Consider the following 25053-nt stretch of genomic DNA (forward strand, 5'->3'; position numbering starts at 1 on the left):
TTGGTGTTAAAACTTCAAATTTTTTAAGCTTTTTCTGTAATTATTTAATTCCTTCTAAGCTTAGAAGCTTCGTTCATCTGGACCTATGATTATGACCATTTGCTTTTCTCTTTTGTGTTGAATGAGAATTTAAAATTTTTCCTTATTACACTTTAATTTATTTCAATTTTATGATGTGAAGTAAAAATCTAAAGTAATCTTCACCTTCTGATCCCCCAGTTGGTAACCAGTTGAGTCAGCACCATTAACTAATTAATCCCTCTTCTTTTATTGATTTGCCATAACCAACACATCTTCTCATAGTATTTATCAAATAAACAAACTCCATTTGAATTCATTTTTTAAAAAAATATTTATTTTTTAGTTTTAGATGGACACAATATCTTTATTTTATTTTTATGTGGTGCTGAGAATCGAACCCAGTACCCCACGCTTGCTAGGTGAGCGTGCTACCACTTGAGCCACATCCTCAGTCCCTGAATGCATATTTTTAAGTGAGCTTTTTGTTCTTGAGAAATTAAATGGGTTTAATTGTTGTAGGTCTGATTTTCCCTCTTGTTATTCAGAATTTTCCTTGAGGTTACTGTCACCTACCTCTTTTCTATTCTAGAAAAAATTTTAGAAACTCTTCATTTTCAACAGTCCACTGGGGTTCTTACTAAACTCAGAATAGAGTAATATATAGGTTTGTAATGTTTAGTTTATGCATTCAGGAACATAAATCTTACTTATATTTTTTAGGTATGTTTTCCTAATGAAGTTATATATTTCTTTATAAGATTATTTCTCTTAGTTTTATGTTTAAGATCTCTTTTGAAAGTATTTTTTAATAAGAAGTTCTTATTAGTATGTAAGGGTACTGTTGTGTTCCCCCCTATAACTAGCTACTTTATTATTTTGTAGTTTTTATTTAATTCTTTATTATAATTCTGTTAATTTGTTATATTTATATATCAATATGACATTTGATTTAAACCATGGCATACATGGTTTTATATGATTAAAACCATGGAATACATATAAAATGTTTTTTGTATGCTCTATAGTTTTATGTTGTAATGACCTGCATAGGTGCATTAAGCATTCTTATTGATTGAAATTTAAAGTTCCGAAGTTCAATTTTTAAAAACTTGGTGTATTTGAACTCAGACCAGAAGGAAAGAGCAAATGCATTTTGATTTATTGTTTTGCAAGGTTAAACTCATCTGTAATAAAATATATATTTTTTTTAAGTTTAAAGGATTTGATCCAAATCAGCTAAGTGTAGCCACATTACTATTTGAGGGGGACCGTGAGAAGGTTCTTCAACATGAAAAACAAGTATATGACATCGCTGCAAAATTTGGGTATGTCTTTAAGTTCTTAATGCCAAGAGAATAATAAGCTAGAATTCTAATATCTCCAACCAGTTATTAATGCACCAAACTGTAATGTTTATAAACAGACTGCATATCTCTAGGCAGTTATTAATTTAAATTTCATTTTAAATTTCTGTTAATTTATGATAGTAAATTTAAAATACTGTTTTGATTTACTTCCAAAATTTGTAAGAAGTTAGATTGATTGCTCTATCTATCTAATTATATATGGAGTATATAAATATTATTTTATTGGTCGTTTGCACTAATACCAATTTCATATTTGTTGTGGTAAAGTAGGAAAAAAATTTATTGTCATGTTACTCTTCAGTGAAAATAGTGTATATATAAAACATGCTATTAGTGTATTTTTAAAAGGAAATTAAGTTTAATCCCTGGTATTTGACAAATTGTCTACACTCCACCCCGTGTCATTTACAGTTTTGTGCTGGTATAAAGAAACAGAAAACATTTCACATCTATAACCAACTGAATAATGATAGGGTGGTTTTTGTCTGTCTGCTTGATGGATTATCAGACTGATCAATGAGAACTATAGTGGAAATGCCATTTATCAGGACTACATTTTTTCTTTTCTAAGTACATAAATTATCAGTTTTCTGGATACTAGTCTTACTTTTTTGTTTGTTTCAGTGTTAAAATATAGCATACACATTATGCTTAGTCTGAGTTCTTTCTAATACTTTTATTCTTTTTTTCCTTCTAAGCCAACAATTGAACACTTAATTTGGAGCTGTGTGTTTTAGAGTATCCCACTTGTACACACACACACACACACACACACACACACACACACTTTAATATGTAACTAGCTTTTTACTTCCAGGATTGTCTGAACAATGTTGAAGTGAAGTATTGTCAGAGTGGAAAAGGGTATAACCTTGGGCTTAACTTTTAGTTTATTGTTGTACTGGTTTTGAATATTAAAAATTAGACTCTCACATTTTTCCCCCTATTCTGAAACTGGCAAGTAGAATTTTAATTTTCTTTAGTAACAGATAAAGTTCATTAATCTTTTAAACTTTCTCTGCTAAAGTTTTTATATGTTACCTTTTGGAATTACTGATGTTTTAACTAAATTAATTAAAGATAATTATGCTATAAAGATTTATTTAATGATCAAATTGCTTGGCTTTCAGGTCATCTCATTTTTGTTTGCATTTTTAAAATATGCATGTTTCCCTGCGCAGAAGGAATTTGGCATTATTTGTATACCTACTGCTTAGGAAGTAGGTACTCATAGGTGATAAGTAAATTTTAATGACAACATTTTATCTCTGCTCTGGTCTTTAATATTAGAAACTGAAGCATTAAAATTTTTAAATATATTTAAGTATTTAATTGGGACTATAAAATTTTTCAGAAGGACTTGTAGGGAAATGTAAGAAGACATTTTCTAATAATGTTTTGGATCACTGTTTATAGGGTTGGATTTGCTTAGTTTTTTCCCAGTGTTCTTACATTCCTAACACACACACAGAGGAAATCTACTTTGTAGAATCAATAATTATAATTAAAATTCAGAGTAACTAGCAAATCTTTACTAGTAAGTAATGTGTCACATTTCCTGTTAGATGATAAAAAGTACCCATTGCTGATAAAAAGTGCCCATTCTGTCTTACACTTAATTTTTTTAATAAGGCATGATTTGTCTGTTCCTGGACCTCACTCTTGATACTTGGAACATACTTGAAATTGACTAAACATTTGTTGAATGAATTGATGAAGCCAAGATCTGTATTTTTCCCTGATATCTTTTTTTTTCCTAATTCTTGTATGCCTATTACCTGTAAGACAGAGTATTTTAATCTTTAGATGGTTTTTCAGAACCATATTATCAGTTTTGCTTCAGTAATCAATTTCAGGCATGTCAGTAATGCCGAGTTTGTTTTCTCACATCACACCATCAATTTATAGCTTATAAATAAGAGTGAATCTTCTTTTAGATACAGGGTTCAGCTTGCCAGACATTGATACTAAAGCTCCAGAACTGTTGGTTTAATTCCAACATTTTGCTTACTCCAAATAACACTTCTACCAGATTTATCCATTAAAAATAGATTATAGTAAATGAGATATTAATTTAAAGCAGAGATAAACTGTTAAAAACATTGGCTCAAATTGGTGTCTCGTGTTTTTGCTATTATTTGTTCCTTTTTAGTTACATTACAATTAATTTCTTAATGTACTTTCTTCCTAGGTTCCTTCATTTAGATGCAGAAATCTTTGGTTTTGAGCAACCCATATTGTCAGTTAGGAAAATGAATTTGTTTTTTTTTTTAAACTTGGAAATATCTTATTTTGATTTTCTATCAGAGGTCCTGACTGCCCCCTTGTTTTCTGTTAAAAATTTTTTTTTTGGTTCTAATTATTGAAGACTCAGGGATATTTTTCTTTAAGGTGCCACTCCGAAAACCCTGAATCCTCAGTCACTTCTGCATAACAATTTAGAGGAAGGCACCACCAACTTTTTTTCTGCTAAAGTTTTTATATGTTAATTTAGTTCATGTATTTAATTTTTAATTAGGGCTTTATTAATCTGTCCATTATTTTTTCTTCCTTTTGTCATGTATTCCCATTACCTTATTAGCTAAAGTTGATTGCTTTTAATGAAGTACTCTGAACAATCTAGAATACATGTTATCTTAGCCATTTTGTCTCTTTATCTTCCACTCCACTCCGACACTGTTAAATACCTTTGAACATATGTGACCCAACACAGCCTAGTAACCAAATTTTGAATAATCATCGTACCTTGGTTGTTTATCCTTGTTGGCTAAACGCTTTTACTTTTCTAAGAACTGAGGAGAATAAATGTTACTTGTCAGCACTCATGACAGGTGTTTTGACATTTACCATAGAACTTAAGGTAATATATTATCATTATTTTTAAAGTGTGCTTAAGTTGTTTAACATAATTCAACATGAGAGTGATTAGGTTTACCAGATGGCCCTTTTATATAAATGATTGTCTCATTCCTCTTTCATTAGTCTTCCCAGTGCTTCCTCATGAAATAGCTTTAAATTTGTTCAAGAACCATGAATTGATGTCTGAAATTTGCAAAGAGCAGAAATAAGGGATGGAAGTTGCTACTTTAAAATTTTAAAGCTACTTTAATTTAAATAGTATTTTTTTTGTAGTGGTTACATAAGTGATTGTGTTCATGTTGTATGACACAATTGTATCTTAAGATAATTCAGACTAGAAGATTGACAGTTTTAAAAACTTAAAAAAATAAAGAAAAATTCTAAAACGCTAAATTTGCTAGAAAACATGACTTGAAAAGAATCCCAAATTGACTTTTTTTCTCCTTTGGGGTTTATGAATTTAGAATGGACATCCAATTTCAATCTCTTCCTACTTTAAGTAAAACAATGCATGTTTCTGTGTGGTTTGTCCCACTGGATCCCAGTGTGAAACAGAAACCATCACCAGATGTTAGAAGAGAATCTAAAGAGAAATGTCTTGTCTGGGAGAGGAAAGAAGGACTTTTTCTCAACCGTACTTAACAGAGATAGGCCAACTGAATATTTATTCACACCTGTTACTTCTCACCACCTAACATATTTAGCATGCTCCTTCTCAAAGATTCCTAGCACAGGTATCTTGTACCCTTTTTTAGGCTTCACTCTTATCTCCTTTCCTTCTACTTTTAGTTCCAAGATGAACCATTTGTATTTTCTAGATCTATAGCGTTTTTTCTCCTTTGGTTTTAATCTTGACTGTTTCATATCTACGTGAGTTATGGGTTCATCTGTTTTCCTCCAAGCACTTGTCCCTGCAGTGTTCTGACATGTGTTCCTTTTGTTTGAGGACTTTATTTGGCTCTCTACCTACAACCTCACATCCAACCCAGAACTGTTTTTCTGTGTTTTCTTACTTTTCACTTTCAGCAATGCTTCTTTCTTGTTTATAAACATTCTATTAATACAAACAGTCCCCTGCATTTCATTATAGCCCGTCCTCAAGTAGTTCTAGACTAGAGCTATTCTGTCAAGTCTGCTACTCCTTAACACTAACTTGTGTTTATCCATCCAGAATAGAAAGTCAGGAAGTTCTGAATAGTTTAGATTTTAGATTTTCAGATTAGGGATACTCAGCCTATATTAATAATAAAATAAGAATTTTTAAGTGTCTTGTTATGCATGTGAGAATTAAGCTTATTTAAGCTATTTTTCATGACTAATTCTCTGCTATTTTTGAGAATATGAAAAGTAATATAACTCATCTTTATTAGTGTGGTGAATAAATTTTGAAATTAATGACTAGACTGAAATATTAAAAATATTTTTAGATTTTTGTCTAAACTTATTCTCTTGATATCTCTTTGATATAAATGAAATTAAGATAAAAATGAGATGTAATCTGGAAAAGCAGTTTTCTTTAGATATCAAATCAGTTTGGTTAGTTTATATATTTTTTAGTGGTTCATTTAAAATGTATTAACAGTTTGTTCTTTAATCACAGTGGATTGGCAGCTGGAGAAGATAATGGGCAGAGAGGATATTTGCTGACCTATGTCATTGCATACATTCGAGTAGGTTACATCATATTTCCCTTGTCATTTAATTTACATTGCAAGTAATAATCTTTCCTACTTTGAATGAAACCATAGTTTTAAGTTTCTTAAACATCTTAAGATATGATAATTAAGCACATCATTTACATGAATCCTACAGTAGCTGTGGTTTTACAGAAGCCCATTTAAACCAAATTATGCTTTTGAGTAACTTAAAAATGATTTAATGTCTGTCTTTTCTTTTAAAAGAATGGAGTCATTCTCTGTCTGAACATTGAACATGCCTTTCCTAACATTACCTTGTTAGAATCAAGCTGTTTTATTTGGCAGCATTCCTCACTTAATTTATAATCTGTTTTTTATGTATATAAATCTTTCTTTTTAAAAATTGATATTTAACTTAATTCCAAGTAGTTATTGGTTCACTAGTGATTATTACTATTTAGAAATAAATAATTTATGTGTACTTGAGCACTAAAATTTTTCTGATTATAGATTTTTATGGAATATATGTTAGAAACTTCATTAGTCATATTTAAATCTATGCTACATGACATTGTTCTTTGGAAATTTATTTCTTCCTTTATTTAGTGTTTTTTTTTCTTTCTATTTTCTAATAAACTCAGGTTTCTTAATTGTTTTCTGCTGTTTCCCGGGTGATTAGTATTGTTTTGTTTTGTTTTTTAAATATTGCCTCTTATTTAATGTGAATGATCTTATTCTAAAAGGTCGTTTCTCAGCTACTCTATTGAGAATTTGGCTTCCTTACTACTAAGTTTTCTAATTCTTCAGTTAGAAATTGTTTGGAAGGAAATACAAAAACTTATATACAGTTTGGTTTTACTTATTTAAGAAAGCTTGAATTAATATTTTCTCATTTTAGAAAGAATTTAATTCTAGTTAAGATCTAAATTATAAAATTGCAGTGAATTTGAAGTATATTGTTAGTCCTGTGCCTTTCTATCCCCCACCTAGTGGTGCCAATGGGGAAAAATATATTTATTGCCTGTCCACTGTGTTAAGATTTCTGATTAAGGAATGTACAGATCATGAATGATAATAGGTTTTATGCATTATGTGTACATCCATAAATTGTCAGTATCCACGGTTCTTCTCATAGAAAGTATTTTGAGTATAGATAAAATTTTGTTTGTTGTTTCAACAAAGGGTATTGATCATTTTCTTATAATACTGAATTCAGAATTCTAGAAAATGAAATACAGTTGTAGCAAGTACAGTGTACATACAGTTTGGGGTAAATGTCTTAATTTAAGTTTCCAGTTAATGTTAAAACTGAGTCAAAAGCAAATTAGGGATTTTTCCCCTAGATTTATTTGTTTCATGTTTTTAAAAAATTCCAGGGCACAGTGCCATTGTTACATGTTCAGATATATGTTTACTGAATAAATGAATTCATAAGAGAAAAACAACCCTTTTAGATCAGTAGTTGCATTTTTTTCCCCCTGCCAACCACTAGTAGAGTCAAAGTGATTCTTTTTAGGGGAAGTGCAAATTTAAAACCTGTATTGATTTTTCTGCCTTATAACTTTTTTTTCTTCAAATCTTTACATTCTGTGGTCTTGTGAATCTATCTTTCTAGCTGTGATGACAGTTGTGCTCTGGGTAAAGAAATCAAATGGTATAAGTTACTTGTAATATAAATATTACATCTTGTAAGCTAGAAAATATTTTCCAAGCAGAAATCCCTCTGTTTCCCTACGTTTGACTAATCTGTCAACCTCAAGGAGAGAGACACTATTTTTGGAATTTGTTTTTAAAGAAAAGTTGACTTGAAGAAAGGAAAATACTTGCTTATTTTAATCCCACTCCCTCTCAACTTCTGTCCCTCTACTTCTTCCATCTTGATGACCAATTTTTGATATTGGTTAATTTGGTATTTAAGACAGTAAAAATCTATTCTATTAGTCTTCTCTATATGTACGTAGATTTTTCCTGGATAGACACTCCATTCACGGGAGAAATCTTTGAATTCCTGTTCTGTCTTAGGCACTCTCTCTGCTGCCAGGGATACAGAAGAAAGCAAGACACGAGATTCCTGTCCTTAAGAAGATCATATTTCATTCAGGGCACCTTCCCAGAGCTCTTATGGGATAGATAATAAAAGCATTTGAGGTTAAATTAGAAATGTAATACTAACAGTTACATGAAATAATAACAATATTACTTACTGATTATTGCATCTGTTGTAGTTTAGTGATTTTTGTGTGTCTTAACAGGACTTGGGTTTGGAATACTATGTTTTTGGAGAATCTTTTGAGACTTCTGCTCCTTGGGACAGGTAATATATAATAAAATGTCGGATATTATTCAATTCAAATATGCTTTGTGAGTTGCTAACGTAATTTATTTTGTATGAATATATAAACTTTCAAAATTTTGTGAAGAAGCCTTGAAACAAGGTGGCTACTTTTATTTAAATTAATATCTTCATCAGAATACCAGAACTTCCAGCCATTACACTTTTTTTTTTTTGGTTTGAGGAAAATTTATCTGTAATCCAAAAAAGGAAGGTATTATTGACGTTTACATTTTGAAGACTCTTACTAAAAACTAAATGTTAAAAATATATAATAACAAGTCCCACTGTATATATAATTATAATGTGCCAATAAGAAGAAAAAAATACTAAATGTTACTGTTTGTTTTACTTAGCTTTAATTTAAATTTTCTTTTCTTTTTTTTAATACTGGGATTAAACTCAGGTATGTTTTACTATTGAACTACATCCCTATCCCTTTTTAATTTTTTATTTTGGCACAGGGTCTTGCTAAGTTGCATAGGGCCTTGCTAAGTTGTTGAGGCTGGTCTCAAACTTGCAATCCTCTTACCTCCCATCCTTCTTAGTAACTGAGATTACAGGCATGTACCACTGCACCCAGCTTTATTTAAATTCTTGGGTCATAAATATGTTCTCCAAAAAGTCCCCCAAAATTTTAAAACCAGTTAATCTATTGTAATATATTATGTAGCTTTTGATGTTTGTGCATGCATGTATTAAGCAAGATCTTAATTTCATTTAAGTGATTTCTGAAAGAAACCCTGTTTAAGAAATGAAGTACAGTGCTTGCTTCAGCAGCACATATACTAAAACTGGAACAATATAGAGAAGATTAGCATGGCCCCTACGCAAGGATGACACGCAAATTCGTGAAGCGTTCCATATTTTTTGAACTCTAGATAGTACAGAGGGGTGAGAAGGGAAGGGAGGGGGCATGAGGTAATTAATGATGGTTGAATGTGATGATCATTATTATCCAAAGTACATGTATGAAAACATGGATTGGTGTGAGTATACTATGTATATAACCAGAGATGAAAAATTGAGCTCTATATATATAATAAGAATTATAATGCATTCCGCTGTTACATATAAATAAAAATAAATAAATAAACCCAAAAAATATATTTATTAAATAAGAAAAAAAGAAATTAAGTACATTTCTATTTTTAAATATAAGCAAAATTCTAATATGGGAGAATATTGTAAGAAAAGGCCCAAATCGATAAATGGAAATAAATGTATAGATTTCTTTATCAGAAATACACACACACACATACACACACACTCTCACACAAATATCAGTTTGTAAATTAATATAAACTTATTTGGAAATGTCAAGTAGTTTTATTAAAAATGGACTTGTGAATTAATTCCTTCAGGAATTATATATATATATATTTTTTTTTTTAAATATGCCTACATTTTACTTTTTCTTTATAAATTTGTGCACTATTTAAAATCTACAATAAAGAATATAGGCTATAACAAATTGCCATGAATCTACTGTTTAGATAGTACATATCATAACATTTTGTTTTTTCTAAGCTCTTTTTTGTCCCCTCAGAAAACTTTCCTATCATGTTGTCTTCACTGACCCAGGACTGTGACTATTGATATACTGGTGCTCATGTTCCTTGGATTACTAGATATTAATCCAATTTATAGTATCTCTCTGTTTTCACATTTAATTTTAATAAGGAGAATAAATTTTGTAAATAAAAAGAATTACCAGCTCATGGATATTTTACACTTGAGCAGCAGAAGTAGTTTAGAGGCTTTTCATAGTGTTTTCAAAGATGATTTTAGTCTTTTAATACATCTCCTTGCTGGGTTTCTTAGTTTCTGTATACAGAATACCATAGACTGAGTGACTTAAATGTTCTTAAACAAGAAATATTTATCTCTCATAGTTCTGGAGTCTTGAAGTCTGATATTAGAGTGCCAGCATTGTCAGTCTTTGGTAAAGGCAGACTTTATGGCTTAGAGATGGCTCTCTTTTCATCGTATCCTTCTATGACAGAAAGCAGTGAGAACCCTCTCGTGTCTTATTTATAAGTGCCCAATACCATGCATGAGAGCTGTGCCTCTTCCCTAAAAGTCCCACCTCCTAATGTCATCACACTGGGGGTTAGGATTTCCATATGTGAATTTTGAGATGGACACAAACATTCTGTCCTTATCACTGGTACACATGGGTTAGTGTAGAGGTTTCTCTTCAGCATTATGAAAAATTCATAATTCATTAATGTTAACTGATGACATTAATGAAAAGTAACTGCATTTGTGAAGTAAACTTTGCTTGTTACACATGTACTAACTAACTTGCTTTGTTTTTTGAACTTTTAGCTAGCTGTTGACTGTATTTAGCAGTAGCCCATGGGACCAGGACCTTCAGCTTTCACACATTATTGGGTCTTTGGCCTCTTCATGCCAGGCCACTTAAAGGGTTATTGGTCTTAACTAATTTTTGTGTGTCCCATAGTGACCCTAGCACACTGACTATACCTGGTAAGTTTTTTTTTTTTTTTTTTAAGTGCTCAATGAGTATTCATGTAGAGTCCTATGAATCAACTCTGGAGTCACGTTTTTGCCAGACATGGTTGCACATGCCTGTTATCCCAGTGGCTTGAGAGGCTGAGGCAGGAGGATCAAAAGTTCACAGCCAGCGTCAGCAACTTAGTGAGGTCCTAAACTCAGCGAGACCCTGTCTCTAAATAAAATACAAAAAGCATTGGGGATGTGGCTCAGTGGTTGAGTGCCCCTGGGTTTAATCCTCAATACCCAAATAAATAAATTTTAAAAAGTTGTTTTTTTAGGAGTTGGAGATTTTAAAGATTTTGGAGATAGCAGTGGGAGTGTAGTGATTTAAACTGCTTTATACAAACAGAATGGAGTAAAGGGAAAAATAAAAGAACCTATGAAAGAAGTCCTAGGGACTTTCAACATATAGAAGATAGTCCCCCCGCTTGGGGGGGAAAGTGATCAACAGTGCAAAATTTGCTGATAGGTCAAGTAAGAATTTTAAAGTATATACATAGTTGCATTTATATCCAAAAAAAAAAATTGGTCCAGTGGACTGTATTGAACTTATCTAAATTATATGAGAATACTTTCAGAACCCCTTTCCCACAAATCATGTATAGAAACATACCTTTGGCAATTATAACCAGTTAGTCCTGTGTTCGTGTTCCCTCCCTCCCTCCCCCGCCCCCTCCCTCCCCCCCTCCCTCCCACCCCCCTCTCTCTCTCTTTATTTTGGTGGTGCTGGGGATTGAACCCATGGCCTTGTGACTGAGCTATATTCTCAGCCCTCTTACCATCTCTTTTATTATTCACTTACCAGGGTTTAGATATAGGCCATTCTTAACATGTCCATGTTTCCTATTGCATTTTTGACAATTAAGTATATTTACATGTATTTAATCTGAAACATAGTCCAATCAACAGAAGAATTGTATTAATATTTTTAGAATACTTGGCAGTAACACTTAACATTGTTTTCTAAAGCCAAGATAAAGAACTTGTTATTTTAGTAACTTGTTATTTAGTAACTTTATTATTATAGTATTCCTTAGTCTTTGTAGATATTAAAGCTGAATAGGTTTTATTTGTATTGAAAGCTTTTTATAAATGAATTTTCAAGATAAAAAAAACAAATTTCAGTAATCTTTAATACTTTATATTTTTAAAAATATTCATTTTTGCCATTCTATGAATGAGGCATACATAACATTGGTAAATCATATTTACCTGCAACTCTCATAAATTAAATCAGAATTTAACTTAAAAGCAGTGTTTTGTAAAATTAGAATTTATAAAATTTTCATATGCTTTATTCATAAAAATAAAAAATATGGCATAATAATATTAAAGCCTTATTTATATTTTAATCCTATATTTATTGATACTGAAAATATAGATAACTTAAATATGCTTTATAAGGCTTAATCCATTTAAATGTATGGTTTTTATTGATCCTACACAGTCGAATCAGTTTGAAGATTAGAAAGCTAGGCCAGCCTTCTGAGTTTGTTCTCTTGGTGCTAAACAAACCATTGTTTAAAACACAGATTCTGCCAGTATGTGGCCAAGACATTTATAGGGGAATAAAATGGTTTATATATATGGCTTAGGAGTTTTATTGTTTAGATAAAACAAAATATGTAGTTACAATGACATGCTGCAGCTCACATTTAAATATGGGTGAATTTAAAAATAAATGAACATTGTTAAATATTGTCAAATATTTCCCTATGAAGGATTATTGCCACCCATCCCCTATTTTCATTGACCCAATATCAAACAGTGTAGCATAACACATTAGCACTTTACACAGTCTATATCCAATAAGTCTTTGTCAAATTGGATTTTAGTTTGAGAATAGTCTGTGGCACATTTGATAGGACATAATTATTTTTGATTGAATTATTTTGAATTAAGGAAAGCTGCTTAGACATGGATAAAGATTGGTATTCGAATAACCCAGAATTGAATTTTCATTAGCATATTTTTTGTAACTTGTAAAATCTTGTAATTCAGTTTATTTTGAAGTTAGGTTTCCTAAGTATGGGAAACTCCATTCATGAGGCTTGAGTCTACTCTTCTGATTTGTATTTCTTCTAAAGCAACAAAGAAAGTTATGAATGGAGGACCTAATATGAATGATCAAGGCTCTTTTTGTACACTCTAAAGAGTAACTATGAAAGTTTATGGTTAAGAGATTTTACAAACATGAAGGGTACCAGATAAACCAGCACTTCTTAGAATTTGTGTAGTTTTCATTTGAAAGTGTAATATTTTATTCAATTTTCTTTTCTAGGGTTGTAGATCTCTGTAGAAATGTAAAAGAAAGAATAAGAAGGGAATGCAAGGAGAAAGGTGTACAGTTTGCTCCTCTTTCTACATGCAGGTGAGTTTTCTTATTGCTCTTTTACTCCTTCTGAAAAACTACTTTATTTAATCAAATTATAATTTCCAGCTGAGGAAAAATTTCAGTTTTTTCTCCTTGGAAAGCTTCCCTGAACTTTACTCACCAGCTTGTTAGGATATATCAATAGGATTTCACAGGGTCCTGAGCTCTTTAGGAATAGGCCAGCCTTCCAAAAGCCTTTTGTCCTATCTGGATAACATGGCAGGGAAGAGTCAAGGATCTAAGCTCTTGGAAAGAGGACTGCTCCTTTATTCACAGCAAGTATAAATTACATATGTAGCCAAGCAGCTATGAATTAGATATATAGTCAATATAGCTCTTTCTTCATCAGAGGGGGGAAAAAAACCACTTTAACCATTTTAGTCGCTGATTAAGGAGATAGGAAAGGGATAGAGGACTAAGAGGCACAAATGACTCAAATGATGATTAACTTGGCTCTTTCCAACAGGTCTTTCTTTGATAATGGAAGTATTCTGTATCAACACTGTCCTGTATGGTAGCCACAAGCCCACATGTGACTACTGAGAGATTGAAATGTGGCTAGTGTTATTGTGAAGTTAAATTTAAAGTTTTTATTTAATTTATTTAAAAAAATGTATAACATTATGTGTGGCTAGTATTTTCCATATTGGACAGTGTGTTTAGCTGATGATCTTTGTTACATAGCGCCAGCCCAAAAAAGGAAGATTCCTTGAGCAAGGACATTTTGTATTCAGTCTTTTGATATTAATTTTCTGTGCAAACACAGAAGATGAAATGTATCAAGTCAAACAATTGACTTCTCTATAAAAAGTTATAGAATTAATTTGAATCTAACAGTAATGATCTAGCATTCTGTATTGTGTAACTGCCTCAATTTTATTCTGTATGTGTTGAGGGAGGCTTTCAAGAACACATCTAATATTTTAGAAACAAACTTTTACAAAATAAAAAAAAAAGTAGATAATTTTGAAATAATGTGTCTCTGTTATTAAGTACGCCTGACACTGGACTTCAAAAACAAGTGTGCTTCAGCATAACATTTCTATATGCAAGACTGTCCCTGAATTATGATGGTTTGACTTAAAAGTTTTCAAATTCACAATAGTGCACAAGCACTGTTTTTTCACTTTCAGTTGAGTATTCAGTAAGTTACATGAGATATTAAACAATTTATTACAAAATAGACTGTGTTGATTTTTCCCAATTATAAGCTAATTTAAGTGTTCTGAGCATATTTAAGATGCATTTTCAGCTTACAGTATTTTTACAATGATTGTATTTGGACAAAACACCATCATAAGTCAAAGGGTATCTGCATTTCTATTAATGAAGCTTATTTCTCTGATTTGAATTACTTAATTTCAGCCTGGGAAACAGATCAAGGCCTATTCCAGCCCAGGAACCTGGGCCTGCCAACCCACCTCGCCAACTTCCTGCCTACTTTGAAAAGTTGGTATTCTAAAATTACTTCCATTGGGAGAAGTATCCTTAAAGCATTTGCTAAATGTGTGCTTCTGAAGAGCAGGAAGGTAGAATTCTAACACGAGATCTGAGGAAACTGCTCATTTCAATGAGAAAGTTCTCATTGCAAATGGTCTTTTCTGTTTCTGTATGGGGGAATCTTTCAGGGTTTGATGAGCATTACAGAAAGTATCAAGTCAAGTCAGTATTTTAACATGCTTTAGAACAAGTATACTTGGAATAGAGAAAATAAAATTTTTAAAATGTAGATTTTAACAATTATTGACTGGGCATTTGAGATGTCCAAAGGAAGGAAAAGTAGAGGCCTTGTTCTATATAACAAAAAACCATAACTTCATAAAGCTAATGTTGGTTTAGTCATTGACTTTGGAGAAAACCTTTCTAAATAAAGTTGTAAGAATATACATGTAGGGGCTGAGGTTGTGGCTGAGTGGTAGAGCACTTGCCTCGCACATCTTGCACTGGGTTCAATCCTCAGCACCACATGAAAATGAATAAACCAAATAAAGATATTGTGTCCATCTATAACTAAAAAGAAATTTTGAAAAAGAATATATGTACATGTAACATTTTTAATTTTTAAATTAAAAAATTGGTGTCTTTAAAAATGAACCTTTAAATTCCTTAAAATCTAAAGGAAAAAAAAGTTGTATTTACTCATATTATCTCAAATTGATCCTTGTTTCTGCTCTTGACAATCTATTAGGCCTCTTTTATTATAATCCTGAAACAAATATCCAAAGGCGACTTATTATCATTAAAGTTTGAAGTATTTTAAGTCAGAGAATAATAAACTAGAATTAATTATTGTGTAGTTGAGAAAGTATTATTCCTTTTTTTAGGCAAGTGGAAATTTATATATTTTTGCCCTCTTCTCTTCCTCCTTTTGTTCCAACTCCCTATTCAGTGTCTCTTTAGAACCTCCTCTTCCTTCATTGTGATAAATATTTACTTAATTGAAAATGAGTGGAAAGCAAAATATTCTGCCTTGGAGTATACTCCATAATTAACAGTTAAATCTTCATTTTTCAGAAAGTATTTGTAAGGCTACGCATCTTTATTATGTTTTGTAGACATTAGAATTAATATAATCAAATTGAATTGGCTATATGTTATTGTTAGTTGGCTATTTGTGGCTGTGATCAAAATACATGACAGGAACAATGTAGAAAAGGAAAAAAATTATTTTCGCTCTACGTTTTAGAACTTTGAGTTCATGGTTAGCCAGCTCCAAGGCAGAAGTATGGCAGAAGGACATGGTGAAGGAAAGCAATTCATCTCATAGCAACTGAAAGTCAGGGGGTGGACAAAGAGAAGATAAACCCTTCCAGGGCATGCCCCTAGTGCCTTACCTCCTCCAACTAGGTCCCACTTTCCAGTAGTTTATTCAGCCATTATTGCATTAATCCTCTAAGCCCTCATGATCCAATCATTTCCTCAGAGCTTCACCTCTGAACACATGAAACTTAGGGGGACATTCCAGATCTAAACCTTAAGAGTTGTGTTTATTAAATAGCTATTTTTATAATAATGATTTTCTTATAAAAGTTCTATGTGCTCAGTTTTTGTGATTACTTTATGAAACCAGTTTAGAATGGCCAAAGTATAATTATTTAAATAGCTTTGGTAAATTAGAATTTTGAATCATTCTTTTACTTTTTTTAAATTAACATTTAACTAGTGTTTTGATTTTTATTTAATTTTATTTGATCTGCTTAAAAGTGACCAAGGAGATTATTCTCTATTGAATGTATGAGATGCATTTTTCAAACCAGTTTTTTAAAAAAGCTATTCCAAGATTATTTTTAAATAATTAATAACTCTAAAATCAAAGAACCCAAGAAAACTAATTCAGGTTATAAGGGTTCATTTATTGGATTATTTAATTTTTAACCATTAAAATGTAATTTGTACATTGGAATAGATATTTTAACCTAACTCTTTTAAGGAAGTCATATGGGAAGGAATTGTTAGTGACTCTAACGTAAGAAAGTACCCCAGACAGAATAAAGCACAAAAAAGTTTTAGAAATGAAAAAATAATGAAGTGACTTTGACAGCCACATTTTTATTTGTGCAGATCATTTTGAAAGAGGTTAGTGATTAAGTGTCTTTAGTGCTGGAATTAATCTGTTTTAAAAGGAGTTAGATCTGAGTTACTTTCTGAAGTGGACCCAAATGGAGGTTTTCCAAAAGGTGTTTTTATTATTAAATTTTATCTTTGTCTGAATTACTGATCATTTAAGCCCATTATGTTTTATGTTGACGTTAGTAATCTGCTCATCTATGAAAACTGAACTGGTGATCCACATCCTAGATTTGCTGGAAGATGGCAATGCTCAATTAATGTTTAGTTACCTATTCTAGTGTTGTTATTAATGAATCGAGTTATATTTTACCAAGTGCTGTAAACTCATTCATTTACCTGTCAAATTTTATTTGAATTTGCTTATGTCTAATGATAGTGCACTCATAGTTAAAATTTAATTCTCCAGTTTTTCTTAAACTTTGTAAATCTGGAACTTTAAATGTTCAAGGGATCTTTTTATGAGTGTGAATTAACACTAGAAGAAAAACACAGCTGGCAAATTGACAGTAGCATTGTTAAACAGTTCATTTCTTCTGTTCTGATGCACCTAACATTTGGCCTAAAATGCTATTAAAATTTTAGATCAGATTCTGTTTGTATTGTGTACTAAAGAAAGTATTTCCTCTGTATTTGTTCCTTCTGTTAAATTAAATTCTTCGTGGAAACCTCCATAGATTGAATTTGGAGACTTGACTAGGATTGTCTGAGCTCCCTTTTAAATGTTTCCTAGTTGCATTTTGAAAGCCCAGATTATAATATATTTAATTAATATTCTTGATATCTTTTATGTACATATATACAACATGAACACATGTAGGTTCTTAAGCACCATTTTAAGCTCATGTCATTTCACTGTATTTAATATGGTCAATTCAGTTTGTTTTCCAAGTCCTTCTAATTGTTAATATAAGTTTAGTGAAGATGCTATAGTTCATCTAGTCTGATCTCATTTGGTATTTTTTCTGAGCTTTAAGTTCTCATGTTTGTTAACTTTGAGGAAGTTTGGAAGACTTATAACTGATCACCAAGTTCTATCTAGTGTGTTTTGGCTCTCTTAACAGTAGTATAATTAGATTGGTGGGGGAAACCACCAGAAGGAGATGGGTTTGTTTTTTGTTGTTGTTGTTGTTTGCTTATTTGTTTGTTTTTTGCTATTTAGGCCAATTAGAGAAACATTTACACTGCTTTTAAACTTTTAGTTTTGGTGGGTGGTGGGGGAGGGGATAATCCAGACTTTCCCCCAAAAGTTGCAAAACTAACAGTTTCTATATACCCTTCACTCATCTTCTCCAAATATAATATTACACATCATTACAGGATGATTACTAAAACAAAAAGTGTTGTTAAAATACTATTAACTAATCTAGACACTTCTATTTACCCTTTCTCCCACTATTTTTTTTTCTTTTGGTTCAGTATCCAATCTTAAGTTTACATAGTGTGTTTAGATTTCATGTCTTTGCAATCATCTTTAATCTGGAACAGTTCCTCACTTTCTTTATCTCACGTGACCTATACACTTTTTTACATTCACTGGCCAGTTGTTTTGTAAAATGACATTCAGTTTTTTTTTCTTTTTTTTCCTTTTGTTGTTGTTGTTGTTTCATGTTCTCTTGTGATTGAATTCAATTTATACATTTTGGCAAAAAGGCTACAGAATAACCTTGGAACATCATATCAACAGGAACATGACATTGATATGTCATATTATTGATGATATTAACTTTGATTACTTGGTTAAAATGGTGCCTGCCTGATTTTACAGCTCTAACATTACTCTTTTTTCCTATTTCACTTAATAAATACCCTTTGGGAAGAAATTTTGAGACTATGTAAACATCTTGTTTCTCATACAGTCTCCTAAATCATCAGTCTCCCATTAATAATTTCAGATAATAACAGTTGTTATTGTGAAATTTTCAAATGGCAACTTTTATTTTCATCATTTCTTTTACATATATCAGTTGGAATTCACTAGAAGAATCCCCCTTTGATTGGTATGAATCCATATATGTTTTCTTCTCTGAGTTAGATCCATGATTATCACTATTCATCTTGTTTAAGTTTTCCCAGATTAGGCAGTTAGAAACTACTTTAAATTGGCTTCTGTGTTCTTTTGATATGGATGGTAGTTTTTGAAGAGAAGGAAAAAGGGAGCTCATACTTAGGAAGGACAGTTATTGAGGCAGGGTGAGTGGCATAAGTGAAGAAGTGAGGGAGAAAAAAAGCAAGTCTTTGTGCCACAAAGGGTGTGGGTGCTGTAGAACTGGTGTAAAGTGAAGATCATCTCCACATGCTGTCCCAGCAGTATTAATAATAGCCTTTGCTCACCATTGGTCTTTTGGTCTTGATTTCGTCTTCATATTCCTTGGTTTTTCTTATTCCTCATGTCAGAATTGTGGTTATTTTCATTTTGTCCCTACTATGTTTCCTCCATCTTATTGCTTATCTGCTTCCTCTGCTCATAGTTATCTTTCTTAGTCTCCTCTGTTATCTCCTGATTGACTTATCTTGTATGTTAGTAATATGGCATTTTTCTTACATAGAACTATATCTTCCATTTTCTTTCAGTTTTCATTTAGGCATACCTTTTATTACTAGGTACATTTCCTAATTTGACCCACACAGGTTTTCTTATTCTTTGTGTCATCACTCAATGTGATAACCTTTTCATTTCCCATCTGTGTTTTGTAGAGTCTAGAGTGCTTTTTAGGCTGCAAAAAGTGATTAATGTTGTCTGTCTTTATATTCTCTCTGTCTCTCTCAAGGTCTCTAGTGCATCATCAGATAGCCTATTGAACTGAACTCAGAAATATCAGCATTCTTTACTCGTATTTGTTTCTCTGTGTTTTGGGACTGTATCTTGTATCAACTATAGAAATCTTATAAGAGTTTCTTCTAGTTCACTTGACTTACTGTGAAGAAAAAAAAATGTTGTTGATATTTATTTCATTTATTTTTAATATTATAGCGAGGACTAAATAGCTCCCCCTACCCTCTTTAATAGCAACAATTTCAGTGCGTTAATTTTTTCTGCCCAGAATCCTTAAGTCTCTTGAACTAGAAAATCAAAACAAATGACAAGTTCATAGTATTGCTGTCAACTTAATATACTTTGAAGAGGTTATAACTTGCCTATATTTTACCAATATAGATTTATAAAATAATGAAAATTGATTTTAGTCAGTGTTTGCATGCCCATATTTATTCCATGCATTTCATGTTTTTGCTTTTCAGTGATGGGGCCAATGAACAGAACCAAATTTCTTGTTTCTAGTCTAATACCACCTTTCTTAAGTAGGAGACATTTACTTCATGTGTCTTTACTGTGCCCATACAAAATGTAATTAATATCTATGTGTATACATCTCATTGTTTGGTCTTTTGGCAAGAATACTTGGCTTTTGAAAAATAATGGAGCTATACTATTTGTAATATGGATGTCCCTTGAATATTGTCTTTTACCAGTCACAAAAGGACTATGCATACATATTAGTCAAAGAGAAAAATATTACTTTTATTATCAAGATAGGTGTAATTTTAATTGTCATGCTTTTATTAAATGTTACTTTGAATTTGCATTTTAAAACAACTAATACTGGTATTTACCTGTCTAAATTTTAAATATATTTTCACACATATTACTTATATCTCCCATTACTTCTAGATAACAAAATAGCATTTTGTCATAAAATGCTAATGAAATGTATAAAAAAAATTTTGTCATTCAAGTTTTAGTAACTTGGCACAGTCAAGAGTGTACTTAAAATATTGACTAAATTGGCACTTAAATGGAAGTACAATCCTCCTTTTTCTCACCAAATTCTCACTTTACCTATTTTAGTAATAGCTCTATAGAAAGCCAATCTCCATTCCTTCCATGAAGTAGGAAACCACAAAGAAAATAACGTTATAGCTTAATGATTATTCAGTTGATTTTTGTCTAGATGTTAAATCTGTTCTCACTTAACTTAAAACCCTTGTGGGGATTTTTGTCTGTTTGTTCTTTTAGGGTAACGCAGACTTATGATGCAGGTGCATGTATCTACTTCTATTTTGCCTTTAACTACAGGGGAATTAGTGACCCACTGACCGTGTTTGAACAAACTGAGGTAATTTTGTATACATGCATATACACAATAGCTTTCACATTCTTTTAGTAATTTGAATAAATTTTGGTATCAGTTTGTGAATTTTAGTTTGACTCTGTTTAATTACAGCTGGTATGCCTGGCTGCTAGCCTGTAGAAATGAAAAATGTACTTGTTGTACTGGTTTGTGTACTAAATTCTAAGTCTAAAATTATTGTTCTGTATAGCTATCACCTGAGATTATTTGATTGTTATTTATAGTACATGATAGTTGATGAAATTAAATAACAATAAGAATCTTTGCCATCCCTTTGGCAGCCTATCCATCCCTATGTGGGAATTGCTATTGAGGTTATGCTCTGGTCTGTGTTGTCCTAATATTATTCTAGGCTTAAAAATTCTTTGTGTATTGAAAATGTATGTAAGCAAATTAAGCTGCTAATTTGTTATATATGACAACAGGGTGCATTACAATTCATATTACACATATAGAGCACAATTTTTCATATTTACAGTTGTATACAAAGTAGAGTCATATCCTTCTTGTTTTCATACATGTACATAGGGTAATGATGACCATCACATTCCACTGTCTTTCCTACTCTTATACTCCCTCCCTTTTCCTCCCTTCCCTTTTCCCCTTTGCCCTATCTAGAGTTCATTTAATCCTTCCACCCCCCCACCCCTAGCAGCATATTATGGATCAGCATCCTTAAATCAGAGAAATCATTCGGCATTTGGTTTTTTGGGATTGGCGAACTTCACTTAGCAGTATATTCTCCAGCTCCATCCATTTACCTGCAAATGCCATGATTTTATTCTCTTTTAATGCTGAATAATATTCAATTGTGTATATATACCAAATTTTCTTTATCCACTCATCTGCACACACATGTCAAATAGAGCACTAATCTCTAGAATATATAAAGAACTCAAAAATCTTAACACCAGAAAAACAAATAACCCAATCAATAAATGGGCCAAGGAACTGAACAGACACTTCTCAGAAGAAGATATATAATCAATCAACAAATATATGAAAAATGTTCAACATCTTTAGCAATTAGAGAAATGCAAATCAAAACTGTCTCACTCCAGTTAGAATGGTAGCTATTAAGAATACAAACAACAATAAGTGTTGGCGAGGATGTGGGGGAAAAGGCACACTCATACATTGCTAGTAGGACTGCAAATTGGTGCGGCCAATTTGGAGAATCCTTGGAAAAGTGGGAATGGAACCACCATTTGACCCAGCTCCTCAGGTCTATACCCAAAGGACTTAAAAACAGCATACTACAGGGACATAGCCACATTAATATTTATAGCAGCACAATTCACAATAGTTAAGCTGCTAGGTTTTTTTAATTATTATTTTTTTAGTTGTAGTTGGACACAGTACCTTTATTTTATTTATTTATTTTTATGTGGTGCTGAGGATCAAACCCAGGGCCTGACATATGCTAGGCGAGCACTCTACCACTGAGCCACAACTCCAGCCCAAAGCTGCTAGTTTTTATAAAACCTTTTGTTGATGGCCAGTATTTCTCAAAACAAGTATGTGTAGAGTTAAAGAAACAAATGGAACTATGGAGGACTCTGTAGGAAACAGTTTTCTTAAAAACTCAGGTGCCATAGTATTTGAATTCCATTGTGTGCCAGTCCATAATTTCAGTGGTGCCGCACATATACATGTGTTTAGATCTGAACTATAGACATGATTTGGTGGGCTCTTCCCTACCCCTCTTCCTTTTTTTTTTTTTTTTTGTTAACAGCTTTTTGAAGTATAATTAAAATAACAGTACACTGTACATTTTAAAGTATACAACCTGATGTTTTGATGTAAGTACGTAGTACTGTCACCATAATCAAAATAATGAATATATTTATCAGCCCTTAAAAGTTTGAGTGTATTAGCCCCTTAGCTTTTCAGTGCTTTGGTGGTATTCGCTGGCCACCAAAGGTTCTTTCCCTGCAGTAGCACAAGTGAAGTTGTTTCCTTTTCCTAGTTTAAGCTGCCATTTGCTAAGTGCTACTGATCTCAAGGAATTATTGTCTTATTGAAGTAATTTGTTAGAAATGATAAGTTCTAAGAGCAGGACTAGCATAGTTGTGATTCTTTTGGAGAACCCTAAATCCTAAATAATGAGGTTCTTCTAGATTACATTGCAATGGGATGTGGTCCATTTCTTTGTCCTACCAGGGCCCTCTTCTACCCTGACCTGCCTCCTCATGGTTTATGTGCACTTGAGAAAGTCTTAGACATGCAGGGCACTGTAGATACCTCATGACTATTACATATTCATGAATCATTAAGAATCAAAGGTAATTCCACTTTCTATTACCCTTTTTTACTCTGCACTTCAGTCTGTATTTTGTTATAAGTGTTTATCTTTTTAATCTGAGGGCTCCATAAGGAAGTTAATCAGTATGTAGTATGTCAGGAGAGTTACAACAAGGAAAAAAAAAAAAGCAAGGTTTTTCTTTCCACACTTTTATACCTGTAGAACTGATAGGTAATTTGTCTCATGTCATTGACCTAAGAAGTGTTCTCCATAAAGATTTTTTAAAATATTTTTGTAGTTGTTGATAGGCCTTTATTTTATTTATTTATTTATATGAGGTGCTGAGAGTTGAACCCAGTGCCTCAGACATGCTAGGCAAGCACTTTACCACAGCCCCAGCCCCCGAAGGATTTTTATGGTTGATCCCCAATAGCTTTGTGGGTGATTTTTTTTTCCCCCTCTGGTGCTCATTGTGTGGTATTAGATAAGTAATTTAACCTAGTTAAGCCTGATTTTTGTATCTGTGAAATGAGAGTAATTGTAATCATTCCTTAAGACTACAGTGAAAATAAAAGAGATACTATAGGCAAATTGCTTGGTACCTTTCTGGACATACAGTAGTAGTCATTTGATGTTAGTTACTGCTGCTTGTTGACATAAGCTATTTACTCAAAGTAAAACCTGACTCCACATTTATAACTTTTTACCTGTTCACAATTTAGTGTTGAGGTGGTTATTTTGCCTTTACTCCTCTAGAATCTCAAAGTAATCTTTGTAGATAATATGACTATTCACTAGGAAAGAAATTATAAAGCTAACCCACAAAGTTTAATTGCTTTTTAAATGAAATTAACCTATGAGGTAGGAAAATTAGACTTCTGTTTTATTATTTAACACAAGAAGTATGCATCTCCTTTGGGAATTGGGTTTTACTCTTTAATTCCAAAGTGAAATCTAAGTAGCAGTGATTGGTTGTTTTGTTTCCAAATACAGGCAGCTGCTAGAGAAGAGATCCTTGCAAATGGAGGGAGCCTGTCACATCACCATGGAGGTATTCTTTTTTGGGAGCAAAATTTTTAGTATTCTTACTTTTAAAAATACTTGGTCTGATAAAATCCTGGGAAGAGTCATGATGTGAGTAATTTGAAAATGCTTGATATTTCTTAGATGCTTTTATGTTTTAGGATGACGGTGACTGAAGTAGGTAGTTAGGTTGTGGTTGTAACCAATAGAAGCTTATTTGACAAGGCTGCCTCTGTCTGGAACCTAGCCAGCATTCTGGGTTCTCAGGGGTCTCATGTTACGAGAGAGAAGCCCAGCTTGCCTGGGAGATAATTGGTCATTACAGCAAAACAATACCATTCATGAATGATTTTCAGCCACTGTTGGAATATAGGTGGACATCAGTCATACATATATTGAAGAGCTATTTGTTCTACCTACACAAACCAGCAAATTGACATATGAAAAAAATTTTTTCAAGATTGTAATGCTGTTTTATATTACTTGGTAGTCATTTTGATATAAGTATCAAGTTTTGTTATAGAATTTATTGTATCACCAATCAACATGATGGTGATACATCTACCTTCAAAAGCTTTGGAAAATAATATGAGGCAATCTTTTAAAAAAAGTTAAAGAATGACCATTCATTCTGTCATTAAAAATCTTAATTTTTGAGATTATTTACCAGTTCTGTAGCAAAAATTTGTTCTTAAAATAAATCCCTGCATACAATTTAATGCTTAGAAAAATAGAAATGTGTAGATTTTTAAATTTTAAATAAATGTTAATGAGATCATGAAGACAAATAACCACTCAGTTTAAGATGTAAATCCTCGCCTGCCTTGGATTCTCCATATCCTTCTTCCCCTATTTATTTTCATTCATAGCACTTACTATCTAATATGCTGTGTGTTGGTGCTTTTTAAAAATATGTTTCTCTGCCTACTGGGACATTAGGGTCCTTGAGGACATGGATTTTGTTTTTTGTGTTGC

General features: G+C 32.0%; 1 protein-coding gene and 1 non-coding gene across 3 annotated transcripts in view; both read left to right on the forward strand.

Annotated features, from left to right (window-relative positions):
• The window catches only part of Agps (alkylglycerone phosphate synthase), a 141603-nt gene that overhangs the window by 96987 nt on the left and 19563 nt on the right, over positions 1-25053 (forward strand). For both annotated transcript variants that reach the window (XM_026391997.2, XM_077802919.1), the window contains exons 14-19: positions 1234-1346; positions 5848-5917; positions 8137-8198; positions 13021-13110; positions 20696-20795; positions 24049-24106. In XM_026391997.2, the coding sequence (XP_026247782.1) occupies positions 1234-1346; positions 5848-5917; positions 8137-8198; positions 13021-13110; positions 20696-20795; positions 24049-24106 (493 nt within the window). The remainder of the gene's footprint in view (positions 1-1233; positions 1347-5847; positions 5918-8136; positions 8199-13020; positions 13111-20695; positions 20796-24048; positions 24107-25053) is intronic.
• LOC113185086 (U6 spliceosomal RNA) lies at positions 8981-9087 on the forward strand. Its single transcript, XR_003301090.2, has one exon. It is a non-coding gene; the product is annotated as a U6 spliceosomal RNA (small nuclear RNA).

The sequence above is a fragment of the Urocitellus parryii genome, chromosome 1 (genome assembly GCF_045843805.1).
Source record: "Urocitellus parryii isolate mUroPar1 chromosome 1, mUroPar1.hap1, whole genome shotgun sequence".
NCBI lineage: Eukaryota > Metazoa > Chordata > Mammalia > Rodentia > Sciuridae > Urocitellus > Urocitellus parryii.